At 59.2% G+C, this 18,440-nt stretch overlaps 1 protein-coding gene across 12 annotated transcripts in view; it reads right to left on the bottom strand.

The window, feature by feature from the left end:
* Positions 1–277: 277 nt before the first annotated feature.
* The window catches only part of ACOX3 (acyl-CoA oxidase 3, pristanoyl), a 48,867-nt gene continuing 30,704 nt past the window's right edge, over positions 278–18,440 (bottom strand). For 9 of the 12 annotated variants that reach the window (XM_033856614.2, XM_073804804.1, XM_033856613.2 and 6 more), the window contains 6 exons: positions 18,283–18,396; positions 13,500–13,615; positions 7,945–8,119; positions 6,745–6,812; positions 4,144–4,230; positions 278–1,002 (listed from right to left, as the gene is read on the bottom strand). In XM_033856614.2, the coding sequence (XP_033712505.1) occupies positions 883–1,002; positions 4,144–4,230; positions 6,745–6,812; positions 7,945–8,119; positions 13,500–13,615; positions 18,283–18,396 (680 nt within the window). In that variant the 3' untranslated portion in view covers positions 278–882. Of the gene's footprint in view, positions 1,003–4,140; positions 4,231–6,744; positions 6,813–7,944; positions 8,120–13,499; positions 13,616–16,820; positions 18,034–18,282; positions 18,397–18,440 lie in introns of those variants that run through there. The other 3 variants (XM_073804805.1, XM_033856618.2, XM_033856617.2) reach the window with 3 other exon arrangements.

Genomic DNA, 18,440 nt, shown 5'->3' with positions numbered 1-18,440 from the left:
ACGGAGACGGGGTGTCGAGTGAGAACCCACCCACCAGCCATCGTCCTGACCTGGGACACTCGAGTGACAGGTGGAGACACCCATCGACCTCCTCCATCTGTCTCCCCCAGCCACCCCATCAGGGCGCCCAGGACCCGGAGCACACGCCCCCCCACCCCCACCCGCGGAGCCAGGCAGCAGTGGGTGTTCCAGTGCCTGTAGGAACAAACCACTTCACGTAACAAAGTGACAAAGTACACAGCTGGGAGGTCGGAACTTAAGGACGACCAGACGTTCAAACCATTATGCATTTTTTTTTCCTTTGGAAACATTTCTTTGATGGAAGCTTCCAGTTCCACACAACAAAGTAATCAAACTGATTTTCTTTTCCTGCAAAATCTTCAACTATGTCATTCGGGTGGTCCATGGTGCAAATGAGTAAGGTCATAATTTAATTACATGAGAAAGTCAAACCAGAGTGAACGAAGAATCAGACTGGCATCGTACAGGGCGTAGTGAAGAACAGCCTTGTAAGAAATCTCAGATGAAGGTAGAATATTGCCCGACCCGAATCACCAACGACCAGTTTCACAATCAGCATATGAAAATAGAACGTACAAAGCTCTAATTATCAAAAAGCGCTCAGTCCGTCAGGAAGAAATGATCTTACAGGTTTTCTTTTCACCCAGCGAATCAGCCCTGCCCTTCAGGCGTTACCCGTCCTGCTGGGACTCGGGGTGGGGGGCAGGCCAGGATGAGCCAGTCCCGCCTTGGGCTCCACGGGACGAGCAGCCGGGCAAGGGCAGAGCTGTGGGTTCGGAGAGCGGCAGCCGTCTCTGGGGCCTCCTGAACTTGAACTCGAGGTCCACGTCTTCACGGCTTCATCATGGTTAGCCAGTGCGACTACAGCTTGGATTTCAAGCTTCCTAGGACGGGCTTGTTGGCAGAGAATTCCGACCACCACGACGCCCTCTCTAGCACCTTGCTTTGCTGAAGCACAGCGCTCCAGAGGTTCTTATAGAGCTGCAGAAGAGACAGAACACACGTGTATGTAACGAGAAAGACTTCGAGTGTGCCAGTGCAACTGTGAACACCCAGGAAGTTCTCTCCTGTCACTCATGGAAACATTTTAAGATGATTTAAATTTAATTTATGTAAATCAGTCTTTGCCAGTAGAGAACACTTGTGAAAATGCAACTATGAAGGCCAATAATGTACACTTAATGATGAAGACATCCCGCTCGCCCTTTGCTTTGGAAATTCTCCTGGAAGGTGGATTCTGCAAGTCGACGTTTCTCTCGCACCCACGCGGCTGCTGGCTGGTAGGCGGCAGGGCAGCCCAGCAGCAGCGTGACGGCTTGTCCCCTGGGCCACAGGGCCTGGGCACGCACTGTCCCCACTCTGCCTGCCCCGTCAGACTGTGCAGACCGGGCCAGCTAGCCGTCGCCTCAGGGCCCCCCAGGCGGAACTGCTCTCGGTTGTTATGTTCGAGGAAGGTCCTGAGCGTGGCAGGCAGCCGCCTGACGCCTCCCTGCTCCCAGCACGGCCAGCGTCCAGGCTGAGGTCCGTGGAGGCAGAGAAGGGGCCGGTTTCGTATCTGGCTGATGCTGGCAAATGTTGCTTTTAAGAAGCCACCCTCCCCTGCACCTGCTAAGCACACTCAGCAGTTCTGCCCACGCTCTGCTATTCTTGGCTCCCAGGGAGATACAAGGACAGGCTCTGTCTCCACAGGTCATCAACCCGAGGCGACACTGCACAGCCCGGAGCGTTATGCTTCACTTACTGATGATCTCAATCTCCTACAGCTGTGCCTGCTCATCTAAAAGGAATTTCTGGGACTTGCCTGGTGGTGCAGGGGTTAAAAATCGGCCTGCCAATGCAGGGGACATGGGCTCGAGCCCTGGTCCAGGAAGATCCCACACGCCGCGGAGCAACTAGGCCCGTGAGCCACAACGACTGAGCCTGCGCTCTAGAGTCCGTGTGCCGCAACTACTGAGCCCGTGCGCCACAACTACTGAAGCCTGCGTGTCAAAACTACTGAGCCCGCGCTCTAGAGCCTGCAAGCCACAACTACTGAACCCACGCACCACAACTACTGAAGCCTGTGTGCTACAACTGAGCCTGCGCTCTACAGCCTGTGAGCCACAACTACTGAGCCCACATGCCACAACTACTGAGCCTGCACTCTACAGCCTGTGCGCCACAACTTCTGAAGCCCGCGCACCACAACTACTGAAGCCCGCGCACCTAGGGCCCGTGGTCCACAACAAGAGGAGCCACCGCAGTGAGAAGCCCGCGCACCGCAACGAAGAGTGGCCCCCGCTCACCGCAACTAGAGAAAGCCCGCGCACAGCAATAGAGACCCAACGCAGCCAAAAATAAGTAAATAAATAAATTTATAAAAAGTAATGCCTGACATTAAAAATAAAATAAAATGAATTTCTCACCTAGGAGCACTTAGTTCAAACCTCAGCCCTTAACACTAGGAGGAAAGCACACTGCGTCAGGCACTCTGTTGGGTGAAGCCTCGGGCTGGCTCTGGTGTCAGCGTGGAACCCGGGGCCCCTGTATCGGGACAGGACGGGATGGGGCGGCCCTCCCCTACTCTGCCGCCGCCCGCCCGCGAGCCAGGGCCGTGTTCTGCAGAGCCGCTCGGCGCCGCCTGTCGGGGCTAACGCTCCCGTGCACCTGTGTCGCAGAGGCCAGCCCCCCTCCCGTGGGCTTGTCAGCACATCGTCCTCATGCTCCCGCGGGGGCCCTAGCCAAGAGCAGCGTTCACTCTCTCCTGCCTTCCCTCCAGACGGTCCATCTCGGCCCCAATCCTGGCTCCGCTACAACCCGCCCGGCCCCTCCGGAGGCTGGGTTTCTCCCTGGCGAAGTGGACGTGGTAACACACACCGTGAGCGGGGACGCCCCGCCCAGCTGTGCAGCCAGAGGACGGCAGGCCCTCCACAGATGTACGGTCCCCACCATCCTGATTCGATGGGGGACTTGTCCGAACTGCCCACCCCAGTGCCTGGTACTCCTGTCCCAACCCCAGGTGTGGCTTGGGCTGGTCAGAGGTCCAGGCGTCTGCCCCCCCAGACGGATTGCAGTGTCCCTTGGGGACAGACGGAGGGTTCCTAGCACTCTACGTTCAGTCTCCTGGGTCAGCAGAAGTCTCAGCAGAAAGAACACAACAGCCCTGGAACCTCAGCACGTGACTTCAACACTGTGAAATGCCACGTCTCCATGGAAACACAGGGACAACCACCCACAGGTAGTGGGAGGCACTGAGCAGACCCGTGGGCGTCGTCCAGCACGGGCGTCTCCACGTGGTGGAGGAGGTCAGGTAGGGACACCCGTGGGCACCGTGAGGGTCCCACAGCAGGACAAAGTGGGGCCACTCTTGGGGGTGCCCCTTCAGCTGGAGGCCGGAGAAGACCTCTCTGAAGAGGTGCTTAGAATGAACACAAGTGCTCCGGCAACAGGAACACAGGTGCAAAGGCCCTGGGGTGGGAAAGCGCCCAGTACGACGGAGAAACAGGAGGACAGTGAGACTTTAGTCCAGAGGGTGGGAGGGTTGCGGTGTGAAATGACCTTGGAGAACGGGGCAGAGGTCAGGCCGCGTGGGCTGGGGACGCAGGAAGGGATTTGGGTGCCATTTCAGGTGCAGGGCTCCATCAGAGCAGCTGTCTGACAAGGTCTGCTTTTAAGCCATCGTTGTGGAGCGTGGGGAGGAGGGGCGAGAGAGGAGCTCGGGAAGCCACGTGCGGGCTGCCGGCGAAGCACAGGCAGAGGGTGAGGGGTTACGAGCTAGTGCCGTGAGACGGTCAGAAGACCCGGGGGTGGAGAGGCTCCCAGGAGAGCGTGAAAAGAGCCAGACAGTTGCAGGGCCCCGAGCGTGGCACAGGCTCGGGCTGACCTCGGCATCACGGCCCAAGAGGGCGGCAATGCCGTCCCCTTTCTCGGAGGAGGGCAGGCTGGGGGACGGCTAACCCGCCCGTGACCACCCCCACGTCTCCCAGCCACTCCCTCCCCGCTGCCCACGTGTGACCAGAGACTCCCGGGCCACGGCATCATCTCAGGCTCTGCAACGACTACCATCAGGCCCCAGAGAGCCCCCGGCTCGCGGTCCTGAGTGCAGCGGCCCCAGCCGCCACGGGAGGAGGCTCTGCTCTTTACCTCGCCGTCAGCTCTGCCGATCGGTGAGTTCAGGATGGAGTCAGGAGGGGCGATCACATCAACCAGGGCAACAGCATCGTCTTTCAGCTGTTGGAAAACAAAGTCCATACACTTGGCAACTCCCGGCATCTCCATGGCGACCACCGAGCAACAGAGCCTACAGCCCACTAGCAACGGTAACTCTGGCGGGCAGGCCCATGTGGCTCAGTTACTAAAGTGCTATCTTTTCACTGGCCTGGATCTTAGGTTCCCTGAGTGTGTGTCTGAATATTTTCACCATGTTGCTATCCACTCAAGACTTCCAACGTTTTATTTTTTTTTCAACAAGGTACGGACCGCTCGTAAAACTGACGATTCCGTGGCTCATTAATTGGCAACTGTCTTCAGAGGTTTGTCTCTGAACCCTGACTTATCTGGGCAATTACTGTTCCAACAGAGGAAAATATGTCCGGAAAAAAATGTAAGAGAAAAAGCATTTATGAGCACCTGGAAAAGCCATCATTCCAACGCTCTTCGGTTCCCAGTAGTTTTATTACTCTCCCGTCCCATTATACAAATTATTCTTCAATATGACAAGTGGAATTTATATGAGAAGACTCCCAAGCATTTTCTTGAAATGCAAAAAACAATTTTCTTAAAATGACTGTGAAATGCCGTGGCTGAACTCAAGAGAACGCTGGAACGGGGGCGACTTGAACAACGTATGAAAGCAACCGTTGAGCAAAGAGTCACAAGAACAGGGAAGTGCAGCCCGCTCTGTGGTTCAGAGGCTGCTCCCCGGCTCCGCACACCCCCGGGCACCGCGGTGGGTGAGGGGAGACGAGCCTGGACCGGGGTCGGCCAACGTTTAACGTAGGGGGCCCACAGGAAAGAGCCCGGCTTTGTGGGCCGCAGGGTCTCTGTCTCACGCTCCCCTCTGCTGTGACGGTGAGGACAGCCCCACAGACGATGCCCAAGGGAATGGCTGGACCGGGGAAGGAGCTGGCACCCTCCCCCCGGCCGACCCTGGCCTCCCCGAGTCAGGACGAGCCTGGATCTGCCAGGCGGCTCGGGCTGCATTATGGCCCAGGACCGCCAGCCACCAGCTCCGTGGTGTAAGTGTCACGTTTGAGAGCAAGGAAAACAATGGTTGTTTTTTTTTTTTTTTTTTGCGGTACGCGGGCCTCTCACTGTTGTGGCCTCTCCCATTGCGGAGCACAGGCTCCGGACGCGCAGGCTCAGCGGCCATGGCTCACGGGCTCAGCCGCTCTGCGGCATGTGGGATCTTCCCGGACCAGGACATGAACCCGTGTCCCCTGCATCGGCAGGCAGGCTCTCAACCACTGCGCCACCAGGGAAGCCCCGATGGTTGTATTTTTCATAATGGCAACTCACCACCTGTGGAACACACGAAGGAAGACCCCCTCCTGTTTAAGTAAACGTGGCCTGTGAACACAGCACGATCACAGAGACACCCTTACCCAGAGCCCACGTGGGGAGAGATGGGCGCTTAGGAAACGAACCCGGGGAGAGCCTTAATGTCAACCACAGAGGCATCACCTAGAACTACATCAACTTAAAAGCCCTGAAAGGGGAGAAACGGAGTGGCCTGTCACCCGTCGTGTGAGACACTGGGCAAAATGCTGGGGACTTTGGTTCACGTCTTACCATCAAAAGTAGAGAAATGCCTCTAACTGCACCCCCCGATACGGCAGCCACAACACACGTGACTGTTTCATTAAAATTAAAGAAAACTGGACTTTCCTGGTGGTGCAGTGGTTAAGAATCTGCCTGCCAATGCAGGGATCATGGGTTCGGTCCCTGGTCCGGGAAGATCCCACATGCTGCAGAGCAACTAAGCCCGTGCACCGCAACTACCGAGCCTGTGCTCTAGAGCCCACGAGCCTCAACCGCTGAGCCCATGTGCCGCAGCTACTGAAGCCCGCATGCCTAGAGCCCGTGCTCCGCAATGAGAGAAGCCACTGCAATGAGAAGCCCCCACACCACAACGAAGGGTAGCCCCCGCTCTCCGTAACTAGAGAAAGCCCGTGCGCAGCAACAAAGACCCAAGGCAGCCAAAAATAAATAAATAAAATATAAATAAATTGGTTTAAAAAAAAATTAAAGGAAACTAAAAATCCTTGGTCACACTGGCCGCCATTCTAACAGCCCCGGGTGGCCAGTGGTGATGGTATGGGACAGCGCCGTCCCAGAACACGTCCACCCCCACACAAAGCTCCAGTGGACAGAGTGCCCTCAGAACGTGACGTGGCGCTGGGGCCATCTGACTTTTCTGGGCGACAAAGGTAGAAGGATGCAATAAAAAAGGAAAATACCGTGAAACGAACTAAAATTGGAGGCTAACATGAAATGCTGGAGAGAATTATCGATATCGCTGTAAAAAATTATTAGAGTGAGCTGAATGTGTACAGATTCTACGACAGTCTCTGAAAGTGACGCTTCCTGAAATTTCTGACATAAACACATTCTGTAAGTTTCCCGGCTGTGCTAACAGTTGCCCGCACACAAACGAGTGGGAAGCTAAGGTCAGTGAGCGTTAATATACGGGTGATCGCGTGTAATGTGGAAATCGTATAAGGATAGAAGGGGATTTCAACTCACCTGGGCACACAGGGCCAGGATGGCGTTCTCTACCGTTTTACCTGCCTGTTCACCAGAAAAGTAGCCACCTGTAAGCAGAGCGCTGGTTACTCTGGGTTCTGCTACCCTAACTCCCAAATTACCCACAAATTGCAAACATGCTGAAACCGCTTTCCAAAAGAGCCCATTCTGTGTGAAAATGCCTCGCTACTGCTGCCCGAGCCCCGCTGCGACCCGTTCACAGAAAGGTACCGGCCAGGGCTGGGCTCCTGTGTCCCCCTTCCCGCCAGCTCATTGAGCTTGTGCTGGGGGTCAGAGCCGGGAGCTGGGGAGGCTGAAGCCCAGGAAGGCGGCCTCGGGGGGCTGGGGGGAGACCTGCGGGGCAGGGCCGGTGGCAGGCAGAGCGCGGCGCGGGCGGTGGCCGGAGGCTGTGCTGGGGGCCGACAGGGGCTGCGGGCACACAGCTGCACCTGCGGGCATGTGGGTGTCTGTAGCCACCAGGGGCTGGGCACGAGACCCAGCCCCTCAGCCTCACCTCCTACAATGCGGCGGGCTGTGCCGTGCCGTCCAACAGGCCTAAAGAGGAGGCCCCGACTTTGCTGCGGGACTGATTTTGTCTGACTTTTGCCGCAGAGAACGGCGCCCGCTCACTCGGAGTGGGTGGGCGCCTCGCCCCACACCCCGCTGCTCCCTCTACCCGGGAGCCCTCGGGCACCACCTCCCAGGGGCAACACCAGCCCCAAGAGGGAAAACATGGGTTCCTGGCAAGGGGGAGGGGAAAAGTGTACTCCTCACACAGCCCAGATGTACGCACAGAACGTGAACAGATACACAGAATAGCTGTAGTGTTAACACGTCATGGGGGTGGTTAGGAAAAGACGTCTAAAAGGGCTCCTTGGGGGATAATAATGAAAATGAAGTTTGAGAAACTCAGGTTTACCCCCTTCCCACCAATCTTCCAGGAATCAGGCCATTCATCACCGCCTCCAGGAAGCCCTCCCGGATCCCCAGTCTGGGCATTCCTGGGGGTGCTGCCCCAGCAACCCGGGCTCGGTCCTGTGGGCGCCACCCTTCTGCTGTGCTTTTCTTCTTGTGGCCTCTGGGCTCCTCACTCAACGTGTGATGAGTGCTCAGAAAATGGCACGGAAGGAGCACCACATGGGGAAAGCAGAGTCTCCTGGGTAAAGCGGAGGGTGCCCAGCTCCTGGGCAGGGGGCTCACCTCGGTAGAGCAGGGCCGTGTGCTGGTTCAGGGACCACAGGGCGTAGAGAGCGCTGAGCCGCCCAAGCACAGCCCGCAGCGGGGGTGGCACGTCGGGCTGGTGCACGTGCTCGTGGAACCTCCGCACGACCGTGAGCTCCAGGAATGCCAGGGCCAAGGGGCGGCAGCAGTACACCTGCAACAGAACACAGCACACGGCGTTCGGGAACACACAGCAAGGTCTGCGTGCCAGCAGCATTAGTGCAGCAGGGGACGGACGGGGCCGGGCAGTGCTTCTGGGGAAGCACCACGGAAAGGCCTGCAGGAACACAAGCCCAGCTGCAGCAGCTCTGGACCTCAGGCCCGGCGACCTCTCTCAGCTCAGTCCCATCTGGGACGCGGGGTGACCCCACAGCCAACACACAGGCACGGCGGGTTCGTCCAGCGCGGCCAGTGGCGTCTCCAGGAGGTGGGCTCCCTGAGAGCACAAGGTCAATTCTCTTGTACCCGGGGCCACGGACAAGGCTACTCCGGGGACTCACCTGAGAGTGACGTCAGCTCCTCCAAGGGCGTGGCCACGCCCCTGCCTCCCAAGTTTCTAAAGATCAGCCTTTCTCGCCCACTCTCCTATCACGTGCAGGAATAAGGCAACCACTGAACAGGGGCCAAGACGTGCAGCCGTTCCCGGCCGAGTTTGACTTGCGTGTGAGTTCCGATGCTGGCTTTGTGTGTGGAAGCAGGAAGTCACCACGGATCTTTCGGTCCCAGCTTTTGCTTCTCTAACCAATATCCAAAACATCTGCTGCTAATCATCAGCCTTGCTCGCCAGCTTTTCTCTCCCCATCTCTAATTGATCGGTTTACTGCCTTTTTATTAGAACAATTATAGATGCGTTCCTGATTTATTATAATGAGCATGTGTTGCTTGTGTAATTAAAAAAATAGTCCAGCAAGGAGGTGGCCGGGGACGGGGCAGGGTGAAGACCTTTATTCAGTGTCTGCCTACTTTGCCCCCGACCGTCGACCAGAATCAACAGACTGCGGTCCAGAGTGCGGTCCGGGGCGGGGGAAGGGGGGAAGGGGGTGCAGGCACCAAGGGGCAGGGGCTATGATTTCAAGGCCGGCTCTCGACTTTCAGAGCAAACACTGGGTCGCCCCTTGGTCACTTCCGAGGCCGAGGCTCTCCCAGGGCCTGCCCGAGACTAGGCGCCCTCAGCAGAAAATTCAAGGGGAGGACGCTTCCCCGGCCTCGTGCCAGTCTGCCTCGTCCGACCCCAACACCCCGCTGGGCTTCTGAAGCCGCAAGGGCACACATCCTGCGTCCCGTGTCCGGCCTGGAGGGCCAGCCCGGGGCCTTCAGAGCGGCTCTGTCCCCTTCCCTCTCGCACACGCTGTGGTGTGTGCGCCCTTGGCTTTGGAGGGTGAGCGCTGGGGGAGGCTGGGGGAGGAGACCTCACAGGAGGGAAGCTGACGACGGAGGTGGGCAGGGAGTACCCCACCCTCACCCCAGGCCAGGCACTAAGCCCACAAGAGCCAGCAGTTTATCACCTTGATCCTCCCCGGACCCCACGGATGAAACAAGGTCACGCAACGGGCAAGAGGTGGAGACATAGCTGAACCCAGGCAGGCTGGCCCCAGTGTCCACCCCTTCACTACGTCGCTCGAGCGTGTCATTACAGTAACCACCCGCACCCCTAAACGTGCTCACGCGCTGTGGGCTCCGCTCTGCGTGAGGGTCCTTGCGAATCCCGGAGGCCGGGCTCAGAACTGAATCCAAACTCTCCGTGCTCTCCACTTCACTCTCTCCTTTTCGACCACGTGGATTTTCTAGTATGAAATCACATTGCGTTCATCTCATCTCCCCGTGCAAGCGGCGGACGTCCATTTCACCTATGGCATCGGCTGGTGCAGGCCTGGAAAGGCAGCGCCACCTCTGACCTCGCCACCCGGAAAACGCATCCTGAGCCCCGCTGAGCTCTGAGTCACTGACGCAGAAGTGATTCAGGGTCGAGGGGACCAGCTTCCAAATCCACTCGGCTTTTCCAGATGTGCACGTGTGGACAGGCGGTTTCCACCCCAAGCCCAAGCTTCTTGGTCTGAGAAGAGGGGGCGTCAGGGTGCAGCCTCCGGCGCTGCCAGGAGGGGCATCAGACAGCATCTCACGTGTCCGGCACCTGCTCGGGGTCCTAGACGCTGCTGTGATGGTGGCTGCTCTTCTACTCTGTCTCGATCCCAGGACTCGGACACGCATGAAGCTGCTACGTGTGCTTCTGGAAATGTTCAGATGAGGCCATCGGCCGCCTGGGGGACCTGGGCTTTGGGGGTCCGCCCCACCGCGACCTCCGTGCCCAGGACGCCCGACGCAGCAGCGGGCTCAGGAGCCCACGTCTACTTCCCCACCCCGCTGACTGGGCGCCAGGGGCTGGCTGGCTGGCTCTCCTGGCCGCTCGTCAGGCCACCTGCCCTGCTGCCTGAGAACCTGCATTAATAGCCGTGGAGAGCACAGTGCACGGGCAGCATATGTGCTGGGCCTGGGCGGTCCCGTGGATGCAGGGTGACGGCCATGCCAGGCCGTGGGCAGGCAGGAGGCGTCTGAAGGGAGACACGGCAGAGGCGAGATTCCACGAGCCACAGAGAACGGATCTGCTTCCGCTTCCCATCAGCTCCCCGCTCCAGACGGGAGGTTCCACTGACTCAGGGGTCCTTGACTGGGGCCGGTTTGCGCCCTGGGGCATCTGGCACCGTCAGGAGACAGTTTGGTTGTCACGACTCGGGGGTGTTGTTGGCATCTTAGTGGGTACAGGCCTGGCGTACTGCTGGACACCCCACAATGCACGGACAGGTCCCCCAAAATCACACAGCCCGAACATGCATAGGGGTGAGGGCCTCACTCCAGCTCCCACGCCCTCCACTTCCCGCCCAAATCCTTACACGCAGTACCCGTCCTTGGCTTCTCCCGGACAGCCTGTCCTTGCCGTCAGCAGATCTGACCACGCTATTAACAGACATGGGCCAGTGCCCACAAAGGGTCCTTATGGTGTCCACTCTGGGGCCGTGGCGGGGACAGAAACACTCAGGGGTGGTCCTACCCGCCATGGCACAAGCTGGTCCACACTCAATGTTTCTGCCGCTCTGTAACCACGAAAAGCTCCAGAGAGAGGCCAGCAGTCCGACGTGTGAAGCCAGGAAGGTCCGTTCCCCTCTCCCTGCACTGGTCCCAGTGCCACGGTCCTCCCTCCCATGCATCCCCACCCCCACTAAACCTACAGCCCCAGGGAAAAAATTCGGATCCAGGTATCAGTTTCTGGTGTGCTCTGATTTCTGAGTGTATTTGCATTTTACCAAGTAATAAATATTTTAGGCAAAAAACAAACTCTGAACTATTCAAGCGTGGACATCAGCCGTGCAGTGTGGGGGAAAGAGCTGGGCTCAGGGGTCACAGCTGGCTTGGGTTCAATGCTTGGGAGTTCTTACTAGCAGGAGCAGATAAAGAAAAGTTTATCAACTTCCCCCCCTACCCCCCGGTGAGTCAAAGAGTGAACACACTTTATATTTTCACAAAAGCAGCCAGTGACCTCCCCCAAAGGGCACAGTAGTTCACAGCCTCGACTGACAGCGCGTGGAGTGGCCCTCGTCCATCAGACACTGTCCTCGGACCCGCGCATCCCTGGCCCTGGTTCATGGTCAGCGACTGCTGTGGCTGCCACCTGGGGCCAGCGGCTGGTTTCCAGGCCAGGCTGACCCTCAACCTGTAGGAACTCTTTGCTACCGTCGGTTACGTACGTCTCATGCTTCCCCAGCCTGGAATCTGTCCTCTGACTGCTTGCAGTATCCTTTGCTGTTTAGAAAGGGGGGACGTATGTGTAGTCAGAGCTGCCAGCTTTCTCTTCTTTCACAGCCTCTGAGTTTCCTGTCATACTTGAGCAGCTCGTCCCGCCGAGGGCACGTAAACATTCGCTGAAGTTTCCCTCTCGTGCTCTACTGCTGCTCCCATCACCATCCGGGCGGGGACCACATCTCCACAGGACCCTGAACGTCTGTCCCAGGGCTGTGAGGCGCTCTCAGCTGTCAGGATGACCCAGCGCTCACGCTTAATGCTCCGTGATCCAGACCAGGTCTGGAGAACGCAGCCCCCCTCTCGGGTCACCCTCCCCTCCAAGCCCCGCGGCCGCCTTCCAGTACACATCACGGCCACTCCGTCTGGCCGCACCTCAGCTCCGAGGCTCTCCCCAGGGACACCCGTCTTGGCTGGACCCAGGCTGGGTACGCTGCCCCTCCTGTCCTCTGCCACGAGGCTCACTGAGGTGCTGTTGCCAAGTTCTCAGTCGAAGGTCTATGTGAATTCCTTCTCAAACGACCACGCCACACACTCGGGTTCTGCTGTCTGTGTGTGCAGGTGCCGGGCACAGGCCGGCGGGCATGACGGTGTCGCAGATCGGCTCAGACGAGACCTGTGGTGACCTTCTGGGCAGCTCTGCGGGGTTCGGATGTGCTGGGAAGGGGCGACCTCTGTGTCCTCCATCTCTTCGGGGTCTTGGGCTACAATGCAGAGAAAGGAGGAACTCCGCAGCCGTCAGTGTCCGAGTGACCGAGGGAGCCGTGGCCCCAGCCCACGTGGAAGGATCGTGTTCACACCTCCTCTCTCGGGTTCCTGGACTGAACTAGGGTTTCACCCACCTTGACGTCTGCTGAATTCATTGAAGACACAGGTTTGATCCTGGTTTATTCGCCCTCGGTCGGAGCCTTTCCAGCGAAGCCCCATCCTGGTGTGCTCCTCCCCCTTCCTGAGGCAGACACGCCCGGCAGGTCCCCGGATGCCTGCTCTGCTCTGACTGCACCTGCTCAAGGGGGTGAAGCTGTCCCTCGCAGCACAGGGGGCGGGGCCCTCGGAGGTGACGGGCAGACGTGGCCCCAGGCTATTGGGGGAGGCTCCATCGCCCAGTGTCCAAGGTGAAGGGACGACACCAGTTTTGGAAGCTTCCTGAGCTACGTTTTTCCCGAACGACACCCGTCACTGTGGATGCACGGGGCCCACGGACCACAGCAGGCCCAGATCCCGCGTAAACAGGTGTTTAGAGCGGCTGTTTTCGTGCTGCGGATTCCACACACGAGAGGCAGCCCTGTCCCAGAGTGAGAACCAGAGCTGCCCGTGGGCCAATCTCACCGAGCCTCCTTGGAGAGAAGCACAATGACTACGGAAGCAAATGCAGACAGAGCGCGGGTGGGACCTCACAGGAGTCACCGAGCCGTCACTCTGCTGGTCGGGAGGGACCCTGGTGGCTGACGGGCTCCCACAGCCCCGGGTCCCCCCTCCAACCAGCACAGCTCTGGCCGACGGGCCACACACTTGTCAGGGGCCTTAGATATGATGCCCACAACCTCTTCCACACGGGGCAGGGGCGGCGCCACCGTCCCAACAGCAAACCAAGGTGCGGAGAGGTCAGGCCAAGCGCCCGAGGTCACAGGGGCTGAGCAACGGGGCCTGCCATCATCAGGACATGCAGCTCACCAAGGACACGACGGGGCGGGAATTAGGAGCGAATCATTAGAAAAGCAACTTTTAAAACAAACACGTACCTGACAGTTGTTTCTTGCTTCAAAGTCGTTGCTTCCCGATTGTTTCTCTTGATTTAATTTCTGATAACTCTCGCGGAGCAGGTAACAGACCAACCACTCGTATGCCGCCAGCGGGACTTCAAAACGAGAAACGGAGAAAACTGTAACCGATGTCACCGTAGGGCGTCTCACCCTTGTCGAGAACTCAGCTCTCCAGTTTACAGGTGCGGAAACTGAGGGACTGCCCACGGCACAGCCCGGGTGGTGGCCGGGCTGGGACAGGCGCAGGTGAGGGTGTTTCCTGGCTCTGCTGTGAGGCCAGCCCGCGTTCTCCATGGTTCCGGAGCCACGGAGCCCACAGGGTCACGGAGGCACTTTGGGGGAAGCACCTCATTTACGATGAGGATACACAGTCTGGAAGAAACTCGGATCCGCACGGACGTCAGGACGACTTTCCAGCAGGCGGTAGGAGGAGGGGCGCCCTGTCCGCCTGGCCAGCCCGGCCCTGGGGCCCTGGACCTCACACCGGCTCCCCTGACGCCTCGCCCCCCTCACCCGAGAGCCCTGAAGTGCAGAGAGGAAGCACACGGCAGGGGTGTAGACAGACAGGGACGGGCTGGAAGGGGCTGGAGGAAGACCTCCGTCCTCCTCCCCAGGCCCCAGCGCCGCGCCCGCATCTGTGGGTCCTTCTCGCCACATCTCCGCTAGTTCCGAGGACTCGGCGGCCTCAGAACAGCCTGCCCGGCAGGACGGCTACCGCCTCTTCCGTTAAGGACACAGGGCGTGAGGACGAGCCCAGGCACACGGCGAGTGAGCGGGGTAGGGGTGTGGAGTGTGACCTGGCCACGTGGCCCTGCATCCACGCTTTCCCGCCCGACCCAGGCAGAGGGCCCAGAGCCAGGGCGCCCAGGCCCGCGGGGCCTGCAGCTGCTCCCGGCTCCAGACTCCCAGGTGGGATCTGGCCGAACTGGGTCTGGGCACAAAGGCGGGACACGGGGCACCTGGGATTTCCTTCGATGTCACACAGCCCGTTCCCTGGGAAGATGACGCATGGTACCCACCGCTACGGGTCCTGCTACGGACCCCCGACCGTTTCACGCTGTCGCATCCGTCACCTCACAGCACAGCTGAGAACTTGATTAAAGAGCAGACGATCCATGTCACTGGGCTGAGGAATCGGCTCAAAGGCCGCAAGCTGCCCGAGCTCACACAGCTGTTCTCAGGGAGCCCAGGAGGCGGGGGTGGGGACCCGGGACCCGCACCCCTCCCAGAGGCCTGCCGGGTGGGGTGGCCGGAACGGGGCATGTCCTAACCCCCTGAAACCTGTGAACGTGCCCTTACTTGGGCACAGGGTCTTTGCAGATGGAATGACGGGACAACACGGGGTCATCCTAGATCAGGGTGGCCCTGAATCCAACGAGAAAAAGGAGAAGCGCACACACAGAAGAGAGGCCGTGCGAAGGCAGAGGCAGAGATGGGGGACGCGGCCACAAGCCCAGGGATGCCTGCAGCCCCCACGAACTGCGGAGATGAGGAGGGAGCCTCCCCGGAGCCTCCGGAGGGAGTGCGGCCCCGCCCACACCGGGGCAGTGAGCTTCGGTCCAGGACACATTCCTGCTGTTTTCACACCCAGTCCTGTGCCACAGGACACCCACAAACCAGCGGCCCAGGGCGCTGCCCTTCAGGACATCCCTGAAAAGCCAGGTGGACACTGGAAACCAGCTCTGATGCCGACGGGGCCCGCTCTGACGCATGTGTGTCCCAGGGTCTTTGTGGCTAAACTCTTCCTGCCGGATGGACCGTCACCAAGACGGTAACAGGTGGGCGCCACGGGGACTCAGATTTTCCATGATCTATTTACATGGCAACAAAACCCAGGAAGTCGCCAAGGCCAGCAGCCGCTCAGGCTAATTCCTGACCCCAGCCAGGGGCCCCACCATCCCACGACGCAGCAATCGCGGCTCCTCTGGACTCTTCCCTGACGCTGCCCGGGCAGGCGACCCCCTGCAGAAGCGACCCGGCTCCCCGAGGGTCCCGCACCACGTGGAGCCCCCGTGCTGACGTCAGCAACCAGTTCACGGTTTGCTCTGTGCTCCGAGCTTGATACGTGAGTTGCTGGAACGTTTTTCCTAGAAATTCCACTTTCAGCCTTTAGTGTTTCAGAGAGAAGCGGGTCACACTGCTCCGTGTTCACACGGAAGGGCGGAGCCCCCAGCGAGCACACAAAAGGTACCATCGCAGCCCGCGGCGTGCGGGCCACTCGCAGAGTCCGTCTGGGCGTGAGGAGTCATCGGGAACGAACTGGGGGAAACCGGCACAGGTGGGCGGCAACGCTCTTGCTTAGGGGCTGCTGACGGCCCAAGACAAATGCTGCTTCAACTTCAGTCCCCAAGTCCCTCCCAGGTTCCTGGGTCACAAATGGCCTCCTCGGGGCTCCCCTGGCCGCTCCCCTGCACCCCTCGAAGGCCCTGAGCACTGTCTGTCTCCCCACACCGGCTCCCCCCACCCAGGCGCGCTCCCAGGGCGGCCACTGTCACTACGGTCAATCACTCCGAGGTCTGCCCACCCTCCTGGCCTCTCAGTGTCGGGGCTCCCCGACACGCCCACCGGGCACTCAACGTGGGACCCCTGAACTCCCAGTTTCACCAGCACCCACCCCCCGGGGGGTCTCTCACCTGGCCCTCCATCGAACGTACCACCTGACCATCCCCCCGACCGTCCCCCGTGCCCTCACCCAGCTCCCGTCGCTCTCTCCTGTGCTGCCCCTGCCCGGGTTCTGGTCCTCTGGCTGCTCTCCCGAGTCCAGCCTTGCTCTGCGTCGGCACCAGAGCACGCCTTCCAAAGTGGGGCTCTGGCCCAGGTGCGCCCCAGAAAGCAAGGCTTGGCCACCTGGCCCAGATCCTCGGCTGGCACACAGCCCCAGGTGTGGGAGCCACCTGCTCTCCCACCATGCCCACCCCACGGCTCCTGTGTGGCTGGCTGACTGCTCCCCAAACACACGGCTCTGAACCTCCAAGACCCACCTTGCAAGCCGCCTTCCTGGGAAACAGCTAACTCACGCTACAGGGGTCACTCTGCACCCACCATTCCCAAGGGAGGGCCCCAGCTCATGGCGGTGAGCCGCCCACGAGGGCGGGGGGTACCGCATTCCCTCTTGATACCTTACAGGGGAAACTGAGGCTCAGAGAGGTTAAGCATCTAGCTCGAGGTTACACAGCTGACTCCAGACCCTGAGCTTCCAACCTCTGGGCGGTGTGCTGACCGCACCATGTACCCCTCTGAACACGTGATGCTACACAACCCTACTGTCCTGCGTGTATACACAATGGTCAGAGCAGCCAACACGCTGAACTCCAATTATTTAATATTTTTGCAAATAAGCCAACTAAAGGAAAAAACTGGGCCTCAGTTATTAAGCGACGTGCAGCTCCTCAACACTCAGGACCATTTGTTAAACCCATCCTCAGCACACACGCATCCTCAGCACATAAATCAGAGGAAGCAGACAGAGAGCTGCCCCACCCGGCCCCTCCCTCTCCAAAGAAACCTTTTAATCCCTGGAGGAAAAATCTCCTGACCTTGCAGACAGCCCTCGCTCAATACTGGAAAGGTCTTGAGTGTCCAGCCCTACAGAGCCCCAGGGTCATATGTCATTTATGGACTTTTTACCCAAGATGCAGCTGAGACAAAGGCCGGCCCCGAGGTGTGGGATTTCATGATCGAATGCCCTGGAGACGAACGGCTGGCTGTGGGCTCCCAACCGTCAGTGTTGGATGCCAAGCCCCTTTTGTCAAATGAATTTTGTTTGCGTTCTTTGCTCCAGAAAATGTTTTCACTTTGTTGGAACGAGCAGAAATTAGAGCACCCACAGGAAAAACAGATGACGCCGCCCTGGCGTGCTTCCTGATGGCCGGCGCGCAACACAGCTCCTGCGTCCACAGCTCCAGCGAGCGGGGAAGGGGCACAGCGGGCACAGCGGACACCTCCTGAAGCTGGCAGACCACGTGCTTACGTTCTGATTCTACAGTGGGGGACAGTATTAGGGGAAAACATTCCGGTGGGGTTGATGTTATTAGAATGATTAGGTCGTTTCCGGGGGCTTCCTGGAGCAACATTTGGGGAGCTCTGTAAGCATCAGAAAGAGATCTTCAAGTGTGTCCCTGTGTCCTCTTAGCACTTTAAAAAGGGAGATAAAGGACGTGCGTTATTGTCAGAAAAGCTGTAACGAAGTGTGGTGAGGGAGACGAAGCAGTTACTAGCAGCAGTGTTTCTGGATGATGATGGTGATGAAGAAGGTGGAGGAGAGACAGCCGGCAAGTCAGCCCAGCCCGGGTCTGACGCCTGCTCCGGCCGCTGACATGCACTGGGGTGCACTGGGGTGGACTGGGCAGCCGTGGTCTCCTCTCCTGGAGACGTGAGCCGCGGTGCAGCCCGGCGGGGTCCCCCAGAGACGGCACGCCCAGTGCCCGCAGCTGCTGATGCTGCGATGTGTCACATGCTCTCCATCCTCCGAGTAAGGGAGGGGGCGGCTCCTTCACCCGGAGGACCCAGCGACCTGCCCCCGGGGGGACACAGACACTCTGTAAAGCCAGGTGCCCTCCTGCCATGCCAAAGGCTCTCCGCTAACAGCGTTCCGTGGAACACACAGCATCTCAACAGTGGTTTTTGCGATTAAAATCACAACCGTTAACACGGTGGGGGGCCAGGAGCAGACCCAGCACCCCTTGCTCTCTGGCAGATGGGCTGCCATTCCAGCTTCTGCCAGGCACAGTGCACCCTGGAGACACGGAGGGAGTGTACTTACCTGAGGAGTCCAAGCAGTCCTCAGGGCTGGAAGCCTCGAACCCGTGGCCAAGGAGGTTGGGATAGGCTTCCAGAAAGTCCACGGTCTTCAGCGGGCTCTCAATGCGGGCACCGTCTAGGAGCACAGCCAGTGACTCGGGAGAGCCAGGGACCCCAACC

Source organism: Tursiops truncatus, chromosome 5, assembly GCF_011762595.2.
Source record: "Tursiops truncatus isolate mTurTru1 chromosome 5, mTurTru1.mat.Y, whole genome shotgun sequence".
In the NCBI taxonomy this organism is placed as follows: domain Eukaryota; kingdom Metazoa; phylum Chordata; class Mammalia; order Artiodactyla; family Delphinidae; genus Tursiops; species Tursiops truncatus.
This window is presented reverse-complemented; position numbering and strand designations above follow the sequence as displayed.